The sequence below is a fragment of the Orcinus orca genome, chromosome 13 (genome assembly GCF_937001465.1).
Source record: "Orcinus orca chromosome 13, mOrcOrc1.1, whole genome shotgun sequence".
In the NCBI taxonomy this organism is placed as follows: Eukaryota; Metazoa; Chordata; class Mammalia; order Artiodactyla; family Delphinidae; genus Orcinus; species Orcinus orca.
Window position 1 is genome coordinate 30233124 of NC_064571.1, and position 20159 is coordinate 30253282.

General features: G+C 36.6%; 1 protein-coding gene across 15 annotated transcripts in view; it reads left to right on the forward strand.

Annotated features, from left to right (window-relative positions):
• EXOC6B (exocyst complex component 6B) overlaps positions 1 to 20159 on the forward strand; it is a 721405-nt gene that overhangs the window by 392104 nt on the left and 309142 nt on the right. For all 15 annotated transcript variants that reach the window (XR_007470913.1, XR_007470912.1, XM_033400476.2 and 12 more), the window contains one exon: positions 13963 to 14074. Coding sequence is in view for 13 of the 15 variants with exons in the window: in XM_033400476.2 (XP_033256367.1) it covers positions 13963 to 14074 (112 nt within the window). In the remaining 2 variants the exon portion in view is untranslated. The remainder of the gene's footprint in view (positions 1 to 13962; positions 14075 to 20159) is intronic.

Here is a 20159-nt window from a genome sequence, read left to right on the forward strand (position 1 = left end):
CCCTCCCTACCCCACCCCTCTAGGTGGTCACAGAGCACCAAGCTGATCTCCCTGTGCTATGCGGCTGCTTTCCAGTAGCTATCTGTTTCATATTTGGTAGCATTTATAACTCCATGCCACTCTCTCACTTCGTCCCAGCTTACCCTTCCAACTCCCCGTGTCCTCAAGTCCATTCTCTATGTCTGTGTCTTTTCCTGTATTGCCCTAGGTTCTTCAGAGCCACTTTTTTTTTTTAGGATTCCATATATATGTGTTAGCATACGGTATTTGTTTTTCACTTTTTGACTTACTTCACTATCTATGACAGACTCTAGGTCCATCCACCTCACTACAAATAACTCAATTTCGTTTCTTTTTATGGTTGAGTAATATTCCATTGTATATATGTGCCACATCTTCTGTATCCATTCATCTGTTGATGGACACTTAGGTTGCTTCCATGTCCTGGCTCTTGTAAATAATGCTGCAATAAACATTGTGGTACATGACTCTTTTTGAAGTACGGTTTTCTCAGGGTATATGCCCAGGAGTGGGGTTGCTGGGTCGTATGGCAGTTCTATTTTTAATTTTTTAAGGAACCTCCATAGTGGCTGTATCAATTTACATTCCCACCAACAGTGCAAGAGGGTTCCCTTTTCTCCACACCCTCTCCAGCATTTATTGTTTGTAGATTTTTGATGATGGCCATTCTGACTGGTGTGAGGTGATACCTCATTTTAGTTTTGATTTGCATTTCTCTAATGATTAGTGATGTTGAGCATCCTTTCATGTGTTTGTTAGCCATCTGTATATCTTCTTTGCAGAAATGTCTATTTAGGTCTTCTGCCCATTTTTCGATTAGGTTGTTTGATATTGAGCTGTATGAGCTGCTTGTAAATTTTGGAGACTAATCCATTGTAAGTTGCTTCATTTGCAAATATTTTCTGTCATTCTGAGGGTTGTCTTTTCGTCTTGTTTATCGTTTCCTTTGCTGTGCAAAAGGTTTTAAGTTTCATTAGGTCCCATTTATTTATTTTTCTTTTTATTTCCATTTCTCAAGGTGGTAGGTCAAAAAGGATCTTGCTGTGCTTTATGTCATAGAGTGTTCTGCATTTGTTTCCTCTAAGAGTTTTATAGTGTCTAACCTTACATTTAGGTCTTTAATCCATTTTGAGTTTATTTTTGTATATGGTGTTAGGGAGTGTTCTAATTTCATTCTTTTACATGTAGCTGTCCTGTTTTCCCAGCAACACTTATTGAAGAGGCTGTCTTTTCTTCATTGTGTGTTCTTTCCTCCTTTATCATAGATAAGGTGACTGTATGTGCGTGGGTTTATCTCTGGGCTTTCTGTCCTGTTCCATTGATCTATATTTCTGTTTTTGTGCCTGTACCATACTGTCTTCATTACTGTAGGTTTGTCATATAGTCTGAATTCCTGGAGCGTGATTCCACCAGCTCCATTTTTCTTTCTCAAGATTGCTTTGGCTGTTTGGGGTCTTCTGTGTTTCAATACAAATTGTGAAATTTTTTGTTTCAGTCCTGTGAAAAATGCTATTGGTAGTTTACTAGGGATTGCATTGAATCTGTAGATTGCCATGGGTAGTTTAGTCATTTTCACAATGTTGATTCTTCCAATCCAAGAACATGGTATATCTCTCCATCTGTTTGTATCATCTTTAACTTCTTTCATCAGTGTCTTATATTTTTCTGCATACAGGTCTTTTGTGTCCTTAGGTACGTTTATTCCTAGGTATTTTATTCTTTTTCTTGCAAAGGTAAATGTGAGTGTTTCCTAAATTTCACTTTCAGATTTTTCATCATTAGTATATAGGAATGAAAGAGATTTCTGTGCATTAATTTTGTATCCTGCTACTTTAGCAAATTCATCCATTAGCTCTAGTAGTTTTCTGGTAGCATCTTTAGGATTCTTTATGATACTCATGTCATTTGCAAACAGTGCCAGCTTTACTTCTTCTTTTCCGATTTGTATTCCTTTTATTTCTTTTTCTTCTCTGATTGCTGTGGTTAAAACTTCCAAAACTATATTGAATAATAGTGGTGAGAGTGGACAACCTTGTCTTGTTCCTGATTTTACTGGAAATACTTTCAGTTTTTCACCACTGAGTATGATGTTGGCTGTGGGTTTGTCTTACATGGCCTTTATTATGTTAAGTTCCCTCTATGCTTACTTTCTGGAGGGTTTTTATCATAAATGGGTGTTGATTTTGTCAAAAGCTTTTCCTACATCTATTGAGAGATCATATGGTTTTTCTCTTTCAATTTGTTAATATGGTTTATCACATTGACTGATTTACGTATATTGAAAAATCCTTGCATTCCCTGGTTAAACTCCACTTGGTCATGGTGTATGATCCTTTTAATATGGTGTTGGATTGTTTGCTAGTATTTTTTTGAGGATTTTTGCATCTATGCATCAGTGATATTGCCTTGTAGTTTTCCTTCTTTGTGACATCTTTGTCTGGTTTTGTTATCATGGTAATGGTGGACTTGTAGAACAAGTTTGGGAGTGTTCCTTCCTCTGCTCTATTTTGGAAGAGTTTGAGAAAGATAGGTTTTAGCTCTTTAAAAGTTTGGTAAAAGTCACCTGTGAAGCTCTCTGGTCCTGGGCTTTTGTTTGTTGGAAGGTTTTTAATCACAGTCTCAATTTCAGTGCTCGTGATTGGTCTGTGTATATTTTCTATTTCTTCCTGGTTCAGTCTCGGAAGGTTGTCCTTTTCTAAGAATTTGTCAGTTTCTTCCAGGTTGTCCATTTTGTTAGCATGTAGTTGCTTGTAGTAATCTCTCATGATCCTTTGTATTTCTGCAGTATCAGTTGCTACTTTTCCTTTTTCATTTCTAATTCTATTGATTTTAGTCTTCTCACCTTTTTTTCTTGATGAGACTGGCTAATGGTTTATCAATTTTGTTTATCTTTTCAAAGAAACAGCTTTTAGTTTTACTGAGCTTTGCTATTGTTTCCTTTATTTCTTTTTCATTTATTTCTGATCTGAACTTTATGATTTCTTTCCTTCTGCTAACTTTGGGGGTTTTTTGTTCTTCTTTCTCTAATTGCTTTAGGCGTAAGGTTAACTTGTTTATTTGAGATGTTTCTTGTTTATTGAGGTAGGATTGTATTACTATAAACTTCCCTCTTAGAAGTGCTTTTGCTGCATCCCGTAGGTTTTTGGTTGTCGTGTTTTCATTGTCACTTGTTTCTAGGTATTTTTTGATTTCCTCTTTGATTTCTTCAGTGATCTCTTGGTTATTAAGTAGTATATTATTTAGCCTCCATGTGTTTGTAGTTTTTACAGATTTTTTCCTGTAATTGATATCTTGGCTCATAGCGTGTGGTTGGAAAAGGTATTTGATACGATTTCAATTTTCTTAACTTTACCAAGGATTGATTTGTGGCCCAAGATATGATCTATCCTGGAGAATGTTCCATGAGCACTTGAGACAAAAGTGTATTCTGTTGTTTTTCGATGGAATGTCCTATAAATATCAATTACGTCCACCTTGTTTAATGTATCATTTAAAGCTTGTGTTTCCTTACTTATTTTCATTTTGGATGATATGTCCATTGGTGAAAGTGTGGTGTTAAAGTCCTCTACTATGATTGTGTTACTGTCAGTTTCCCGTTTTTTGGCTGTTAGTATTTGCCTTATGTATTGAGATGCTCCTATGTTGGGTTCATAAATATTTAAAATTGTTATATCTTCTTCTTTGATTGATACCTTGATCATTATGTAGTTTCCTTCTTTGTCTCTTGTAATAGTCTTTATTTTAAAGTCTGTTTTGTCTGATATGAGAATTGCTACTCCAGCTTTCTTTTGATTTCCATTTGCATGGAATATCTTTTTCCGTCCCCTCACTTTCAGTCTATATGTGTCCCTAGGTCTTAGGTGGGTCTCTTGTATACAGTATATATACAGGTCTTGTCTTTGTATCTATTCAGCCAGTTTGTGTCTTTTGGTTGGAGCATTTAACCCATTTACATTTAAGGTAATTATCGATATGTATGTTCCTATTACCATTTTCTCAATTCTTTTGGGTTTGTTATTGAAGGTCTTTTCCTTCTTTTGTGTTTCCTGCCTAGAGAAGTTCCTGTTGCCTTTGTTGTAAAGCTGGTTTGGTGGTGCTGAATTTCTTAACTTTTGTTTGTCTGTAAAGGTTTAATTTCTCCATTGAATCTGAATGAGATCCATGCTGGGTAGAGTAATCTTGGTTGTAGGTTTTTCCCTTTCATCACTTTAAATATGTCCTGCCACTCCCTTCTGGCTTGCCGAGTTTCTCCTGAAAGTTCAGCTGTTAACCTTATGGGGATTCCCTTGTATGTTATTTGTTGTTTTTGCTTTGCTGCTTTTAATATTTTTTCTTTGCCTTTAATTTTTGATAGTTTGATTAATATATGTCTTGGCATGTTTCTTCTTGGAGTTATCCTGTATGGGACTCTTGCGCTTCCTGGACTTGATTGACTATTTCCTTTCCCATATTAGGGAAGTTTTCAACTATAATCTCTTCAAATATTTTCTCTGTCCCTTTCTTTTGCTCTTCTTCTTCGAATGTTCGTGCATTTAAATGTTGTCCCAGAGGTCTCTAAGACTGTCCTCAATGCTTTTCATTGTTTTTTCTTTATTCTGCTCTGCAGTAGTTATTTCCAGTATTTTATCTTCCAGGTCTCATCCATTCTTCTACCTCAGTTATTCTGCTATTGATTCCTTCTAGAGAATTTTTAATTTTATTTATTGTGTTGTTCATCATTGTTTGTTTGCTCTTTAGTTCTTCTAGTTCCTTGTTAAACGTCTCTTGTATTTTCTCCATTCTGTTTCCACGATTTTGGATCATCTTGACTATCATTACTCTCAGTTCTTTTTCAGGTAGACTGCCTATTTCCTCTTCATTTGTTTGGTCTGGTGGTTTTTAACCTTGCTCCTTCATCTGCTGTGTGTTTCTCTGTCTTCTCATTTTTCTTTCCTAACTGTGTTTGGGGTCCCCTTTTCGCAGGCTGCACGTTCGTACTTACCCTTGTTTTTGGTGTCTTCCCCCAGTGGCTAAATTTGGTTCAGTGGGTTGTGTAGGCTTCCTGTTGGAGGGGACTAGTGCTTGTGTTCCGGTGGATAGGGTGGATCTTGTCTTTCTAGTGGGCAGGACCATGTCCAGTGGTGTGTTTTAGTATGTCTGTGACCTTATTATGATTTTAGGCAGCCTCTATGCTAATAGGTGGGGTTGTGTTCCTGTCTCCCTAGTTGTTTGGCATAGGGTGTGCAGCACTTTAGCTTGCTGGTCATTGAGTTGAACTGGGTCTTCACATTGAGATGGAGATCTCTGGGAGATCTTTCGCCATTTGATGTTACATGGAGCCGGAGGTCTCTGGTGGACCAATGTCCTGAACTGAGCTCTCCCACCTCAGAGGCTCAGGCCTGACACCCAGCCGGAGCACCAAGACCCTGTCAGCCACGTGGCTCAGAAGAAAAGAGAGAAAAAAAGAAATCAAGAAAGAAAGAAAAAATAAAAATGAAGTAATTAAAATAGAAAGTAATTATTAAAAGTAAAAAAGTGAAAAATTAATTTAAAAAAGAAAGAAAGAAAGAAGAGAGCAACGAAACCAAAAAACAAATCCACCAATGATAACAAGTGCTAAAAACTATATGAAAAAAAGGCAGACAGAACCCTAGGACAAACGGTAAAAGGAAAGCTGTACCGAGAAAATCACACAAAGAAGCATAGACATACACACTCACAAAAAGAGAAAAAGGAAAAAAATTTATATACCTATATATATATTAAAAAAAGAAGCGAGCAACCAAATCAATAAGCAAATATACAAATGAAAGTAAACTTTAAATACTAAACTAAGATAAACATAAAACTAGAAACAAATTAGATGCCGAAAGCAAACTCCAAGTCTACAGGTGCGCCCAAAGTCCACTGCCTCAGTTTTGGGATGAAATGTTGTCTCTTCAGGTATTCCACAGAGTCAGGTTACATCAGGTTGATTGTGGCAATTTAATCTGCTGCTGCTGAGGCTGCTGGGAGAAATTTCCCTTTCTCTTCTTTGTTCGCACAGCTCCTGAGGTTCAGCTTTGGGTTTGGCCCTGCCTCTGCGTGTAGGTCCCCTGACAGCGTCTTTTCCTCACCCAGACAGGACGGGGTTAAAGGAGCAGCTTATTAGGTGCCTCTGGCTCACTCAGGCCACGGGATGGGAGGGGTACACAATGCGGGGCGAGCCTGCAGCGGCAGAGGTCAGCATGATGTTGCAACAACCTGAGGCGTGCCGTGTGTTCTCCTGTGGAAGTTGTACCTGGATCACGGGACCCTGGCAGTGGCAGGCTGCACAGGGTCCTGGGAGAGGAGGTGTGGATAGTGACCTGTGCTTGCACACAGGCTTCTTGGTGGCTGCAGCAGCATCCTTAGCGTTTTATGCCCATCTCTGGTGTCTGCACGGCTCACACCTGTCTCTGGAGCTCATTTAGGCGGTGCTCTGACTCGCCTCTCCTCGTGCACCTCGAAACGATGGTCTGTTGGCTCTTAGGCAGGTCCAGACTTTTTCTCGGACTCCCTCTCGGCTAGCTGTGGTGCACTGGCCCCCTTCAGGCTGTGTTCACACAGCCAATCCTAGTCCTCTCCTTGGGATCTGACCTACAAAGCCGGAGCCTCAGCTCCCAGCCCCCATCCATCCTGGCAGGTGAGCAGAGAAGCCTCTCTGCCTGGTGAGTGCTGGTCGGCACCGATCCTCTGGGCGGGAATCTCTCCACTTTGTCCTCTGCACCCCTGTTGCTGTGCTTTTCTCCGTGGCTCCGAAGCTTCCCCCCTGCCAGCCCCCGTCTCCGCCAGTGAAGGGGCTCCTAGTGTGTGGAAACTTTTCCTCCTTCACAGCTCCCTCCCACAGATGCAGGTCCCGTCCCTTTCCTTTTGTCTCTGTTTTTTCTTTTTTTCTTTTGCCCTACCCAGGTATGTGGGGAGTTTCTTGCCTTTTGGGCTGTCTGAGGTCTTCTGCAAGCATTCAGTAGGTGTTCTGTAGGAGTTATTCCACATGTAGATGTATTTCTGATGTATTTGTGGGGAGGAAGGTGATCTCCGCGTCTTATTCCCCCACCATCTTGAAGGTCTCTCCCAGCTATAATTTCGTTAAGTAATCTTTCTCTTTTTCTTTCTTCTTTTTCTGGGATTCCCATAATGTGTATATTTGGTTTTTTAATGGTAATCAATAGGTCCCTATGCTTTCTTTATTTATGTTTTCTCTTTGCTCCTCTTTCTGATATCAAATGGCCTGTCTTCTAATTCCCTGATTCTTTCTTCTGTATGACTTAGTCTTCTCTTGAAGCTCTCTGCTGAATTTTTCAGTTCTATCATTGTATACTTCAGCTCCAGGATTTCAGTTTGGTTCTCTTTTATGGTTTCTATATCTTTATTAACCTTCTCTTTTTGTTTGTGCATAGTGTTCCAGATATAATTTTCTTGTCTTTCTGTGTTTTCTTGCATATTATTGAGCTTAAGATGATATTTCAAATTCTTTGTTAGACAGTTTGTATGTCTCTGTTTCTTTGGGATTCATTACTAGAACATTATTTGGTTTGTTTGGTGGTGTCAGGTGGGTTGTCAAGTCTTTGTGATCCATGTAGCTTTGTGTTGATGGCTCTGCCTTTGTGCTTGTCTTTGGGGGCATGGAGTTATGTGTCTCCCTCCAGGTCCCTGGGTTGAAGGACTATTCCTATACCATGTCTGAAAGGGTCTGGAGTCAAAACACAGGACCACTTCAGTTTCACAATTAGAATGACTGATAGATTGCAGCTGTGTAATTGCATTGAGGGATTCATCTGGGGGTGCTTATGGGGATTCCTTGTGGTGCGTCTCTGGGCAAATAGGGTTTCTCTTGGACCATAGTTGGGAGTGGCTGGTGCCAGATTCCAGAGACACTTCAAGATCCACAGTGAGACTGAGGTCAGTGGGCCTCTCTCTAGGGGCACATATGAGCGTGTCTCCTGCTGGATCCCTGGGCAGGCAGGACTGCCTCCCATCCATGGCTACAAGGGGCTGGAGTGAGGTCATGGGGCACTTCAACATCTATGGTCAGATTTGAGGTTGGCAGCCCTACCTCCAGGTGCATGGAAGGGTATGTGGCCCGACAGGTTCTTGAGTGGACTGGAGTACTCCTGGTTTGTGGCTATGTGAACATGGGGTCAAGTTACAGGGATTTTTTTAGTATTTGCAATCAGACTGAGGTTGGAGAACTTGCCTAGGTTCATGGGCAGGCATGTCTCTACCCAGTCATATGCAGGCAGGGTTGACAGCTAATAGCGTCTGGAGTTGGGTCATGGAACAATTCAGTGTTTACAGGTAGAACTGAGTTTGGTGGGCCTATTACCCTGTTACCCTGGATGCCTGCTACCGCATCCTTTGGCAAATGGTGATGATGGAAAGGCCAAACAGGCTGTGTCCATAGGTGGTCAGGGGCCAGAGTCAGTTCCTGTGTCTGTAGCTAGGACTATGGTTAGCAAGTATGCCACCTGCTTGAGTTTGGGCTTGCCTTCTGAAAGCAACCCTCCTTAGTCTTGGGCTCTGCCAGATTTTGCAGTCTTCCTTCCTGAATCCAGAGTTCCACAAGAGTACTTTTGTCTCTGCTTGGCTGCCAAATTATTGTTGCTGAGAAGGGATATATGTGCAGGACTTCCTGTTCTGTCATTTCTAATGTCATGCCTTTATTTTTAATTGCTCTTAAAGAAAATTGCTTGTGTAAAGGAAAAAAAGTAACAGTGTCTAGTAAAGGAAAAGTAAATGTAAAAGTAAATGTATGGTAATAATAGGACAAATGATATGAGAGAGGAATTTGATTTACTGTTTAAGGTTTTTACATTATACATGAAGTGGTATATTATTTGAAAATATATTCTGTTATATTCTCTCTCTATATATAGTATAACGTATAGCAACCACTGAAAAAATGGTCAAAAAAACATGAAACAGGTGAAAGTAATAAGCCAATAATGAGGATAAAAAGGAATCATAAAAAGAACACTCAATCTAAAAACAGTCAACGAGAGTTAAATGGGATATAGAACAGGTGGAACAAACAGAAATCAACCATCAAGGTGGTAAATTTAAATCCAATTACAACAGTGTTTCGTGTACACTTGAATAGAATGTGTATTCTGTAGTTGTTGAGTGTTGTATTCTCTAAATGACAGGCTAAGTTTATTAATAGTATTGTACAAATTTTCTGTATCCTTCCCTTTTTAGGTCTACTTTTTCTGTCAATTACTGAGGAGTGTTAAACTATCCAGCTATGATTGTAGATTTGTCTATTTTTTTGTGTGATCTCTCAAGTTTGCTTCATTTTCATTTCATTTCATTTGAATATATCTTTTTAAGTTCATACACAGTTTGATTGTTATATCTTCTTATTGTATTCATCCTTTTAATTTTGTGAAATGTCCCTCTTTATCTGTGTTAAAAATTAATCATTGTCTTCTTTGCCTAATATTAATATAACCATTACTTTCTTTTATGGTATACGTTTGTCTGTTCTATTACTTATAACATTTTCTTCTTTTTTTATCATGTTATTTTCAAATAATTTCAACATTAAGGAAGAATTTCGAAAATGTTGTGATGAACTGAAATTCTCCAATTTTTGACTTTTTGCCATGTTTGCTTTATTACTTCCTCCCTCTCTCTTTGTCTGTCTCTCTGTATGTGTGTGTGTGTGTGTGTGTGTGTGTGTGTAGTATTTCAATCCCTTATGGTTTATGTTCATTTTGATTAACTATTTAAGATGTTGTCTGTTTTCTCCATATAGTTATAATTTTTCCTTTTGTAATAAGTACTGTTTGTTTTGAAATACGTTGAGACCATGTATTTATTTTGTTAGTTACCAGATGTCCTTCACTTCTTTACCTCTTATAGTATTCATTAGTGATTCTTGCCTGAAATCAGTTTTTTTCTCTAATAATCATTAATATATGATTTTAACTAATTTATTTATTTTTATTCCTTTTATATGTATTACTTGGCATTCCATATTAAGGAGTCCTTCCCCATTATCTATCTATATAGCTAGCTAGCTACCTACCTACCTACCTATCATTTCCTATTATCATATCAGATTCATGGATTCTTACTTCATTCAGTTGGGTTATTCCTTTAATGACCTTATTCATTTTGATACTCAAATTGTCCCAGATATAGCTAGTGTGAGCCACTTCATGCTGGCTCCTGTGCCTTGTTGATGTGTTCTTATCACTTTGGGGACATTTCCTAACTTAACCATGATATTACTCATTCTTTCAAGGAGCTCAGTTCTTTTTAGTGCTGAATGGCATCTTGACAGTAAGATCTAGACATGTTCCTTGTATTTAAATGTGTGTCATTTTGAATCAACAAGTAGTTTGGTATTGGTTTTTTATTCATTCTGCCTAATTGGAATGTTTATTCCATTACATTAATATATTTAGTGATTTGTTTGGATTTAAGCCTTTCATCTTGCTGTTGTTTTTCTATTTGTTCCATTCATTTTTATTTTTGCTCCTTTTTTTCCTTTTTTCCTTCCTGCTTCTCGATTAAGTTTTATTAGTATTATGACTTAGTTTCCATATTGGCTTACTGGAGTATAACTTTTAGTTTTATTTATTATCTGTTTGTGTGTTTGCTCTGGGAATTATAGTGTGTATCCTTAACTTATCACAGTTACATGTAATTTAAGAATCTTACAGCAGTGTAGTGTAATTTATCTTTTCACTTCCTTTTCTGATATTGTTGGCATATACTTACTTATACACTTGTTTTTAAACACTAAAATATGTTATTGTTTGTTTGAACATTTGATAGTATTTTAAAATTCAAGAAAGAAAAGTAGTTCATTATATTTATCCTCATATTTGCTATTTCCAAGCCTTGTCCTTCTTTCTTACAGATCTGTGTTACCCTTTGGTATCATTTTCCTTCAGTGTGAAAAATTTCTTCTAGCTCTTCTTTTAGTATATATCTGCTGGTTTAGATTTTCTTAGCTTTTGTTTGTGTAAAAATCTTTTTTCATCTGTTTTCAAAAATATATTTTTTAAGATGTAGAATTCTAGGCTGGCAGTCCTCCCTCTCCCCACACTTTAAAGATGTTATTCCTCTGTTTGCTTTCATTGTTCCTGAAGAGAAATAAGCCATTATTCTTATTGTTGTTCCTCTAACTGTATTGCCTTTCTTCTCTGGTTGCCTTTAAGGTTTCCTCTTTGTCTTTGCATTTTGCAATTTAACTGTGATTTTCCTGTGTGAGGTTTTATTTGCATTTATTGTGTTGGGGTTTTGTTAAACTTCTGAGATCTGTGGGTTGAGATCTTTTATTAGGTTTGGAGATGATGTTGCCAATTTATCCTTATATATGTCTCTTTTCTCATTTCTTCCTCTTCTGCAATTCCTAGCTACTTGATGTATCATTCAGATTTCATCATTACTTGAGTGAACTGAATGTGAGTCTCAGTTTTTATTAGTTTCAAATTACTTCTGATTTCAATTCTACAAATGCTATGGTAGAAGTCTTTTTGTCTTTAAGACTCTGAAATTCCAAAGCTTTTATCCAGGGACTTATCTTTTATTTTAACAGGATTTGAGTTGGGCTGGGTTTCAGCTTTAGTTAGTTTTTACTCTCCTTTGGATTGAATTCGAGTAGAATCTAAATCCCTTTCAAAATTTGGAATCTAAATCTCTTTCAAAAATTGCAAAATTTGCAAATCCCTTGGAATCTAAATCCCTTTCAAAATTTGCAAGACTTCTCTCTGATTTCTAGCACTACCCCTACCATTTCTTATGGAACAGAATTCTTATAGGCAAGAGCTGTTGTGCAACTCTCTCCTATTATTTTTGTTTGGGGGCTCTTCCAAGATTCCAATCTGTAATAGCCGCCCACACTGTTAAGGGGTTGGATGATTTTTTTTTTGTCCCACCAGAGTCTCTCAGTCTATGAGTATTTCACTCCCTCATCTATGTGTACCCAGATTAGGCAATTGGCCTTAGATATGAAAGTAGCTGCTACTCTTTGCTTATCTTTCAAGGGCTTTATCCCAGTATGCAATTTAATTCAGTTATACATTTTTTGTGTTCATTATACTTCATTAACATTAAAGGAATATACAGCTTTTAGCTTAGATCTAGCTTTCTTGTGCTTTTGAAGGTAGGGACAGTTTTTCTTAATCTTCTACATCATATCCAAGAATGGAACTTCTACTAGATCTTCATAAAGCATAATAGAAATAAGTAATAAGTAGAGATGCCAGGAGAGTGATTAATATCGGGGCACCAGATTATTTTGGACACCTGTGTTAATCACTTTTATAGCAGCCTGTACTTATTCATAACTCATATTACAATTGATATGATATAATTATGAGTTTAACATATGAATGTAGGAACCATGACTATTTCTTCACCACTGTAATTTCAATATTCCATCAACACAATGCCCAGCACCTTATATATTTTTGGAATGAAGTTTTAAATTCAGTAATAGTTTTTGAAAGGGTAGCAATAAGCCAGAGGTTATTGTTCAATTAAATATATCTTTACATGGACCCTGTAAAAATATTTTGAGGTATCGTTTTTTCTAACTGAATTTCCTAACTGAATTCCTTGCATTCTGTAGTCTTATTTATTTCTAATATTTTTGTCTCCACATAGCATGACAATGTAGCTAGCCTGTATATTTAGTATTTTAAGATTTTTAATTGAACTATACTAAGCCTCTGATTTTATTCTGTAGAAAAAAAATCAATGAGATAAAATTTGTGACCATTGTTCACAAGCAATAAATTATTGAAAAAGAACTGCTCACAAATCTTTACATTTATTTCTTGATAAAGAAGTATCATTACAATACTAACTTTATTATTGAAGAAATATTTGTCTCAAAAGGATATCTTTTATAGAAACCATCTTGGGTGATGCTTTCAGGGGCTTATGAAGGATGTATAGGTCTAGAATTTCATTTGTTGGTTGCAAGATTGTTGTTTTCTTTTTTAAACTTTGCATATAAAGATAGCTTTGGAATCATTTTTTTTACGTTTAGTTTCCTTTACTGAATAGAAAATGTCATTATCGATCATTTTTGGAATAGTAAGGGTTATAAAACATTTATGCAGAATTAAACTACTGGTTTAGTTTCAAAGTCAGTGGTTACCAGTGAGGAGAGGGGAGAGAGGAGGGGCAAGATAGAGGTAGAGGATTAAGAAGTACAAACTACTATGTATAAAACAAATAAGTTACAAGGATGTATTATATAGTACAGGGAATATCACCCATATTTTATAACTTTAAATGGAGTATAATCTTTAAATTTTTTGATTCATTATGTTGTACACCTGAAAATTATAAAATCTTGTAAATCACTTTTTTAAAAGTCCAAAAAAAGTAACTATTGGCTTGAAACAGCCATTTTGGAATGAGAGCTAAATAGACATTATATGAAAGATGATGACATAAGAGCAGAGATTTTTTTTTTTTTAGGGACTTTATCAGCTAATTGTGCAGAAAGTCTACAAAGAGATCAGGTTGAAAATTATAAATATTAACTGCGAAGGAACTTGAATGTATGGGAGAAATAATGGTTTCAGAATGCAGAATCATGTTAGAGAACTCTGTCCTGAGATGCAGTATAGCATAGTATTTAAATACTGGAGCCTTTAGAGCTACACTGCCTGTATTAAAATCCTTTTTTGCTATCTACTCACTGTGTGACCTTCAGCAAGTTACTTAACTTCTCTTTACCTTCATTTCCTCATCTGTAGAGATAATACTAAAACTAATTCATATGGTTATTATGAAGGTTAAATGAATTTTGATACATTAAAATACTTGGAATCTAATTTCTGATATACAATAAATGTTATTTCTTGTTGCCATTATTATCACTATTATTATTACCATGAGTACCACTGGCACATTGTTTGTTTGCAAAATAATTTTCCTACCTGGTATGATTGACTCTTGACATTTCCTTTTCAGTTCAACTGAAGTTGATGACATGATTCGTAAATCTACAAACCTGTTGCTAACTAGGACTCTGAGCAGCTCTCTGCAGAATGTCATTAAAAGGAAGAATATTGGACTTACTGAGGTAAAGCTGCTCTTATTGGAGGCAGCCAAGGCAATTTGTGAACAGATGTCCTAAGCTCTGGGGCTTGTGTGTGAATTAATTATAATTTTCTATGTGCTCTATCATGTTCTTTCTGATGGACTCACGGTGAAAGTGCAAAATAAATTCCTTGTGTTTTTCATTCAGTGCCTTGGAGAAATCCATTATTTTTTGGAAAAGTCACTTTTTTTCTCTCTCTCATTGTCTTCTCTAGTTTAACTGGTTCTCCTTTCTGAGGTTGTTGGATTAAATTTGTATTATTTGCCATTGATTATATAAAAAAATTGTTAGTTGGAGAATAGAGTCAACATCAGTGTCCTATTTAAAATAATGGCAGTTCAAATACAACATACAGCATGAAATCACATTTTGCCTACGTAAGTCATTGATGCCAGGGATATTGGCATTCATAGTCACTGGTTAGCGTTAGATTTTGTTTTTGAGATACATCACATGTATGAGTGGTAAATTACTCTTTATTAGCATGTAAGTCTGGGGATTTGGGATTGAGGAAATGTGAGAGAAAGGCAGTCATTACATTTCTGTGGAAGCTTACACAATCTCACAAAGGGTGGAGGGTTATTGTACATAGGTTGAGAACAGTATCTTGGCAAACTGAAGATTTGACGTATTGGCTTAAGTCCTAAAACTTAGAAAGATGCGACGTTTCTCTTCTCTTAGAAACCCAGGTTTGTTTGGGAGCCTCAACCTCTCATTTTATGGAAATTAGAGTGCCAAGTGTGAGAGAGCTTGGAGGAATTTTCTTCACAGATGAAGGGAAGGGCTGTTGGTCATCTGTTTTTAGAGGTGGTATAGTTTCAAAGTCAGTTGGTCTAGGAAAAACTGACATTTTCAGATATACATTATCAAGGATGAATGTCAGTAAGTGGTTAACGATACTGACCCATAGATGAGTACAGCTGGAAGACAGGTGAACATCTACTTCTGATTTTGGAATGATTGTTTCTTTTCCTGTGTTAAGATTTAAAAACACTGTTAAATACTGTATTATAATATGGGACATTGGCAGTGATTGAATTCTACTTATAACCAACTTTTTTTTTTACAATTTAAAGTCACATTCGACATTATTTGGACAATCCCCTCATTTTGCAGAGCTTCGTTTCTCTTGCCTGGTATAGAAATATTAAGCATTGCCATTATGTGTCTGAGAATAGGCTAACTTCTTTTGTAATCAGGAATGCTACAGAAAAGCAAAGTTGGATTGAAAATTTGGAGGTTCTTATGCTTTTGTAGATTATTCTCTTCTCCTTTTCTGAATCCCAAGTAGGACAGAAAATTTATTTTGTGAACTACCTCTACATTAAAACTCTTGATATAATTCTTCTTAGGCCATTTGATTTATCAATCTCTTAAAAGCCATTTTATTTAATTAATTTATTTTTATTTAAGTATAGTTGATTTACAATATTGTGTTAGTTTCAGGTGTACAAAAATAAATCTGTTTTAAACAAGTAGCATAGCAGGAACATGGTGTGATAGAAACAGCTTTGGACACAGAAGACTCTGGAATTTAGATGTGACTATGCCATTGTTTTACTGTAGCATCTTAAAAGAAGACCTAACTCCTCAGTTCTTCAGTTTTCCTGACTCCATTGTCCATTTCAAAGGCACTGTACAGATCAAGTAACAATAGGAAGAAGCAGTAGGAGCTTATCAAGAAGTACTGTATCATAGTTCTTGACATAATTTCAGTGAATGCTAAATGTTATTCCTAAGTCATTGGAGCTGTTTCGGCAAAAATACTTTTGTTATCAAAATCTTTACATATGAATGAAGGAACATCCACACAAGTTTATTTATTTTGGCTATGATGGTGGTGTGTACCTGTATAGACACGTACAAAACCAGTGATTTTTTTCATCACCAACCAGTAAATCTTTGACTAACTCTATTATTCACCTTTTATGAAAGGGAGGACATTATATCCTTCTTTATAGGTAACTAAAGTGATTTCACATCTGGAATCATCATCAGTAATGGGCAGTGTTTGTGGAACAATTTATATTCTTCAGTGTCCATTCACAGATAATCACCTTATTTATTACAATAACATTTGAAGCAGGCTGGGCATGTGTTATTATTTCCATTTTATAGAAGGTGTAATTAAAGTTCAAGGAGAACGCCCAAGCTAGCAAAATGATAGAAATGAGACCTAAGTTCAGGTTATTTTTTTCCCCAAACTTACTCACTTTTACTATAGTGTACTACTTTCCATATTGATTTAATTATTCTGTCATAACAAAGATAGAGATATTTACAGGAGGTCCATAGTAACATTGAAATTGTTCTAGTTAGAGGTGATTTTGTAACAGGGAGCAGATATCCACTCAAATGATAAAAGTATTATAAGCACTCAAAACTCACAGAATCCTATTTCTGGTTACCAGATAAACAATTCTTTTAGTATTTAAAAGTTTGTATAAGCTAATGTCTTTCTGCCTGTCTTGATTTGAGGTTATACGGTATCTTATCTCTTATTTTTTCTGTCCATATGCTCTATTCTTTTATCTCTTTCTCTCTATATACTGGCTTTCATGCTTTTCTCATGGCTTCTTTACTTCCCCATGTTAAGCCAACTCTGCATTACCTTTCAGTTCTACCACCTACTGTAACTTGAATGCCTTGTATTCTCAGACCCTAAGTGATGATCTCTAGTTCAGTCAGCAGACACAGCTGTTTTCCTAGGGCTGCTTCTTCCAAGTCTGTGAGAAGAAGGTCAGTCTTGAGTATATGTTCTAAAGCAGACTGCCCAGGTTCCAGTTCTGGTTCTCCCCTTAATAAATGTGTTCTTGGGCAGATTGCTTGGCTTTATGTGTAAAATGGGGACAATAGTAGCATGTATTTCATAGGATTGCTGTGAAGATTAAATGAACTTGTAAAGTGCTTAGAATAGTGCCTGGTTCACAGTAAATACTCAGTGCATATTGCCTATTACTAAGAAAGAGATCTGGGCAGGTAAACAGTGGTTGTTAGGGCTAGTATAGAAATGGAGTTTTTCAAATAAGAGAAGTCAGAAGATTAGAACAAGATGTCCTGTTAATTAACTTTACAATATTTATTGAGTGCCTCCTATGTGACAGGTACTGATCTAAGTCTTAAGAATAAATAAGTAAACAACAAGAACATCAACAAAAGAGATTCTTGCTTATATTCTAGTGGCAGAAAACAGGTAATAAATGGTACAGAAAATAAATAAGTAAATCATCTAGTATGATAAAAGGTCGTGAATGCTGTGGAGAAAGAGAAAGAACCTGGGTTAAGGAAATCAGGAGTCTGGTGGAGGTTCAAGGTTGGTCTTATTAAAAAGAGCAACATCTTGACAGTAAGTTATTATTGAAGGGAAAAGAGCATTTTTGACAGAAGTTAGAACTAGAGCAAAGGTCTGAAGGTAGTTAAGTTATTGGCAAGTTTAGGGAATAATAAGGAAGCTGGGGTAGCTGGAATGGAGTAAGGGGAAGAGAAACAGTAGATTAGATCAGAGAGGTACCAGGGGTTCATGGTAGGCCATTATAAAGAGTTTGGCTTTTATTTTGTATGAAATGGGAGCCATGGCAGCATTTGATTAGTGGCATCATCTGACATATTCAAAAAGGATCACATTGACTGAGGTATTGAGAATAAACTGTAGGGTATAAGCAGGGAGACCAGTTAGGAAGCTATGACAGTAATCCAGCAAGACTTGATGGAAACTTGGGTGATAGAGGTGGTGACAAGTGGTCCTATTTGGACTGTAGAGCCAGCATAGTTTCCTGATGGTTAAAAGTAAAGGAAGCAAGAAAGTGAGGAACTGAAGATAACCCCCCAATTTTTTTTATCTGATCAACTAGAAGGCTGCATATACCATGTGCTATGATGGCAAAATCTTCAATTAGAGCTAAATTTGGGGTGGAGGAAGATTGGGAATTTGGTTTTGGACATATTCAATTTGTAGTGTTTATTAGACATACAGTTTGAGATACTGAGTTAACAGTTGTATATATGAGTTTAGAGTTTGAGAAGGCAGTTCAGCTGGGAGATAAAAAGTTGGGAGCATAAAAATGATATTTATGGGCTTCCCTGGTGGCGCAGTGGTTGAGAGTCCGCCTGCCGATGCAAGGGACACGGGTTCGTGCCCCGGTCCGGGAGGATCCCACATGCCGCAGAGCAGCTGGGCTCGTGAGCCATGGCCACTGGGCCTGCGCATCCGGAGCCTGTGCTCCGCAATGGGAGAGGCCACAACAGTGAGAGGCCCGCGTACCGCAAAAAAAAATAAGATCAAAAAGTCTACAATTAATCAATGCTGGAGAGAATGTGGAGAAAAAGGAACCCTCCTACACCGTTGGTGGGAATATAAATTGGTACAGCACTATGGAGAACAGTATGGAGGTTCCTTAAAAAACTAAAAATAGAGCTACCATATGATCCTGCAATCCCACTCCTGGACATACATACAGAGAAAACCATACTTTGAAAAGATACGTGCACCCCAGTGTTTATAGCAGCACTATTTACAATAGCCCAGACATGGAAGCAAACCAGATGTCCATCAACAGATGAATGGATAAAGAAGATGTGGTATATTTATACAATGGAATATTACTCAGCCATAAAAAGAATGAAATAATGGCATTTGCAGCAACAAGGATGGACCTAGTGATTATCCTACTATGTGAAGGAAGTCAGACAAAGGCAAATATCATATGATATCACTTATATGTGGAATCTAAAAAATGAATCAAATGAACTTACTTACAAAATAGAAGCAGACTCACAGACTTAGAAACTTATAGTTACCAGAGGGGAAAGTTGAGGGGGAGGGATAAATTAGGAGATTGGGATTAACGTATACATACTACTATATATAGAATAGATAATCAACAAGGACCTGCTATATAGCACAGGGAACTCTACTCAATACTCTGTAATAACCTATCAATATATGGGAAAAGAATCTGAAAATACATATATAAGTATGTATAACTTAATCACTTTGCTGTACACCTGAAACTAATACAACATTGTATATCAACTATAATTTTAAAAAAAAAGATTTGAAGTAAGTTTTAAAATAAGATTTCTTTTTTTCTATACCTTTGCTTTTTCACCAGACTAATTTGAAAATGATATCATAGAGAGAAAGGAAATAAACCACTAGTTTATTAATCTCAGAATATCAGAGAATTAGTTAAATTTGGAAGGTTTACAGTGAATCAAAGGATACTCTGGTTCTTTGTGAAGAATGTATTGATAGTCTTAAAATATAAATTAGATTTAAAAGAATTAATTTATTACAGATGATAGCAGAATACCTTCACTTAAGTCCCTACTCAAATGTTATTTCCTTAAGGAGCCCTCCTTGACCACCCTATCTCAAAATAGCTCAGATCTAACATCCCCATGTAACTCTTTATCCTCCCTTCTATTTCCAGTGTTTATTACCACCTGCCATCATACTATATGTTTAGATGTGTATGTGTTTACTGTAATATCCATGAAGCCAGGGACTTTGTCTTGTGTATAACTGTGGACAGCTCTATCCCAGTTCCATGGCACATAGGAGTTATTAATTAATGAAAGAGAGAAGAAAGAAAAAAAAAGGAAGTAGGTAGGTAGGTTCTTAGGGCAAAGTTAAAGAAATTCAGAGGTCCTGGTAGTGACACCATTTTGAATACTTATATTTTTATGATTATAATAATGCCCCAGAAGACCTGAATAAATGACCAATGATTTGTATTCACCCTTTGTTTTTATTATAGTCTGGATTGATGACCATATCTCCCACATACCATTTGTCTTCATCCCCAATTGTTAACAGCAGTGATGTTGCTAATATTTTAAAACATTTTAGACGTAAGTCTTTTCAAATATGAGCTCTGTACTAGACCTTTGAATTTGCAGCCAGGAGTTCCAAGTATTTTAGCAGTTTATGTATTTGCCTTGGAGAGGGTATAAAATGAGTAGCTGACACAGCTTTTTATACCCTTGCTGGGGTGAAGTGGAGATAAAATTCCTTGAAGTCTTATGGATAGCTTATTTTTGTGAATGAGAACCAAGGCTGTTATTT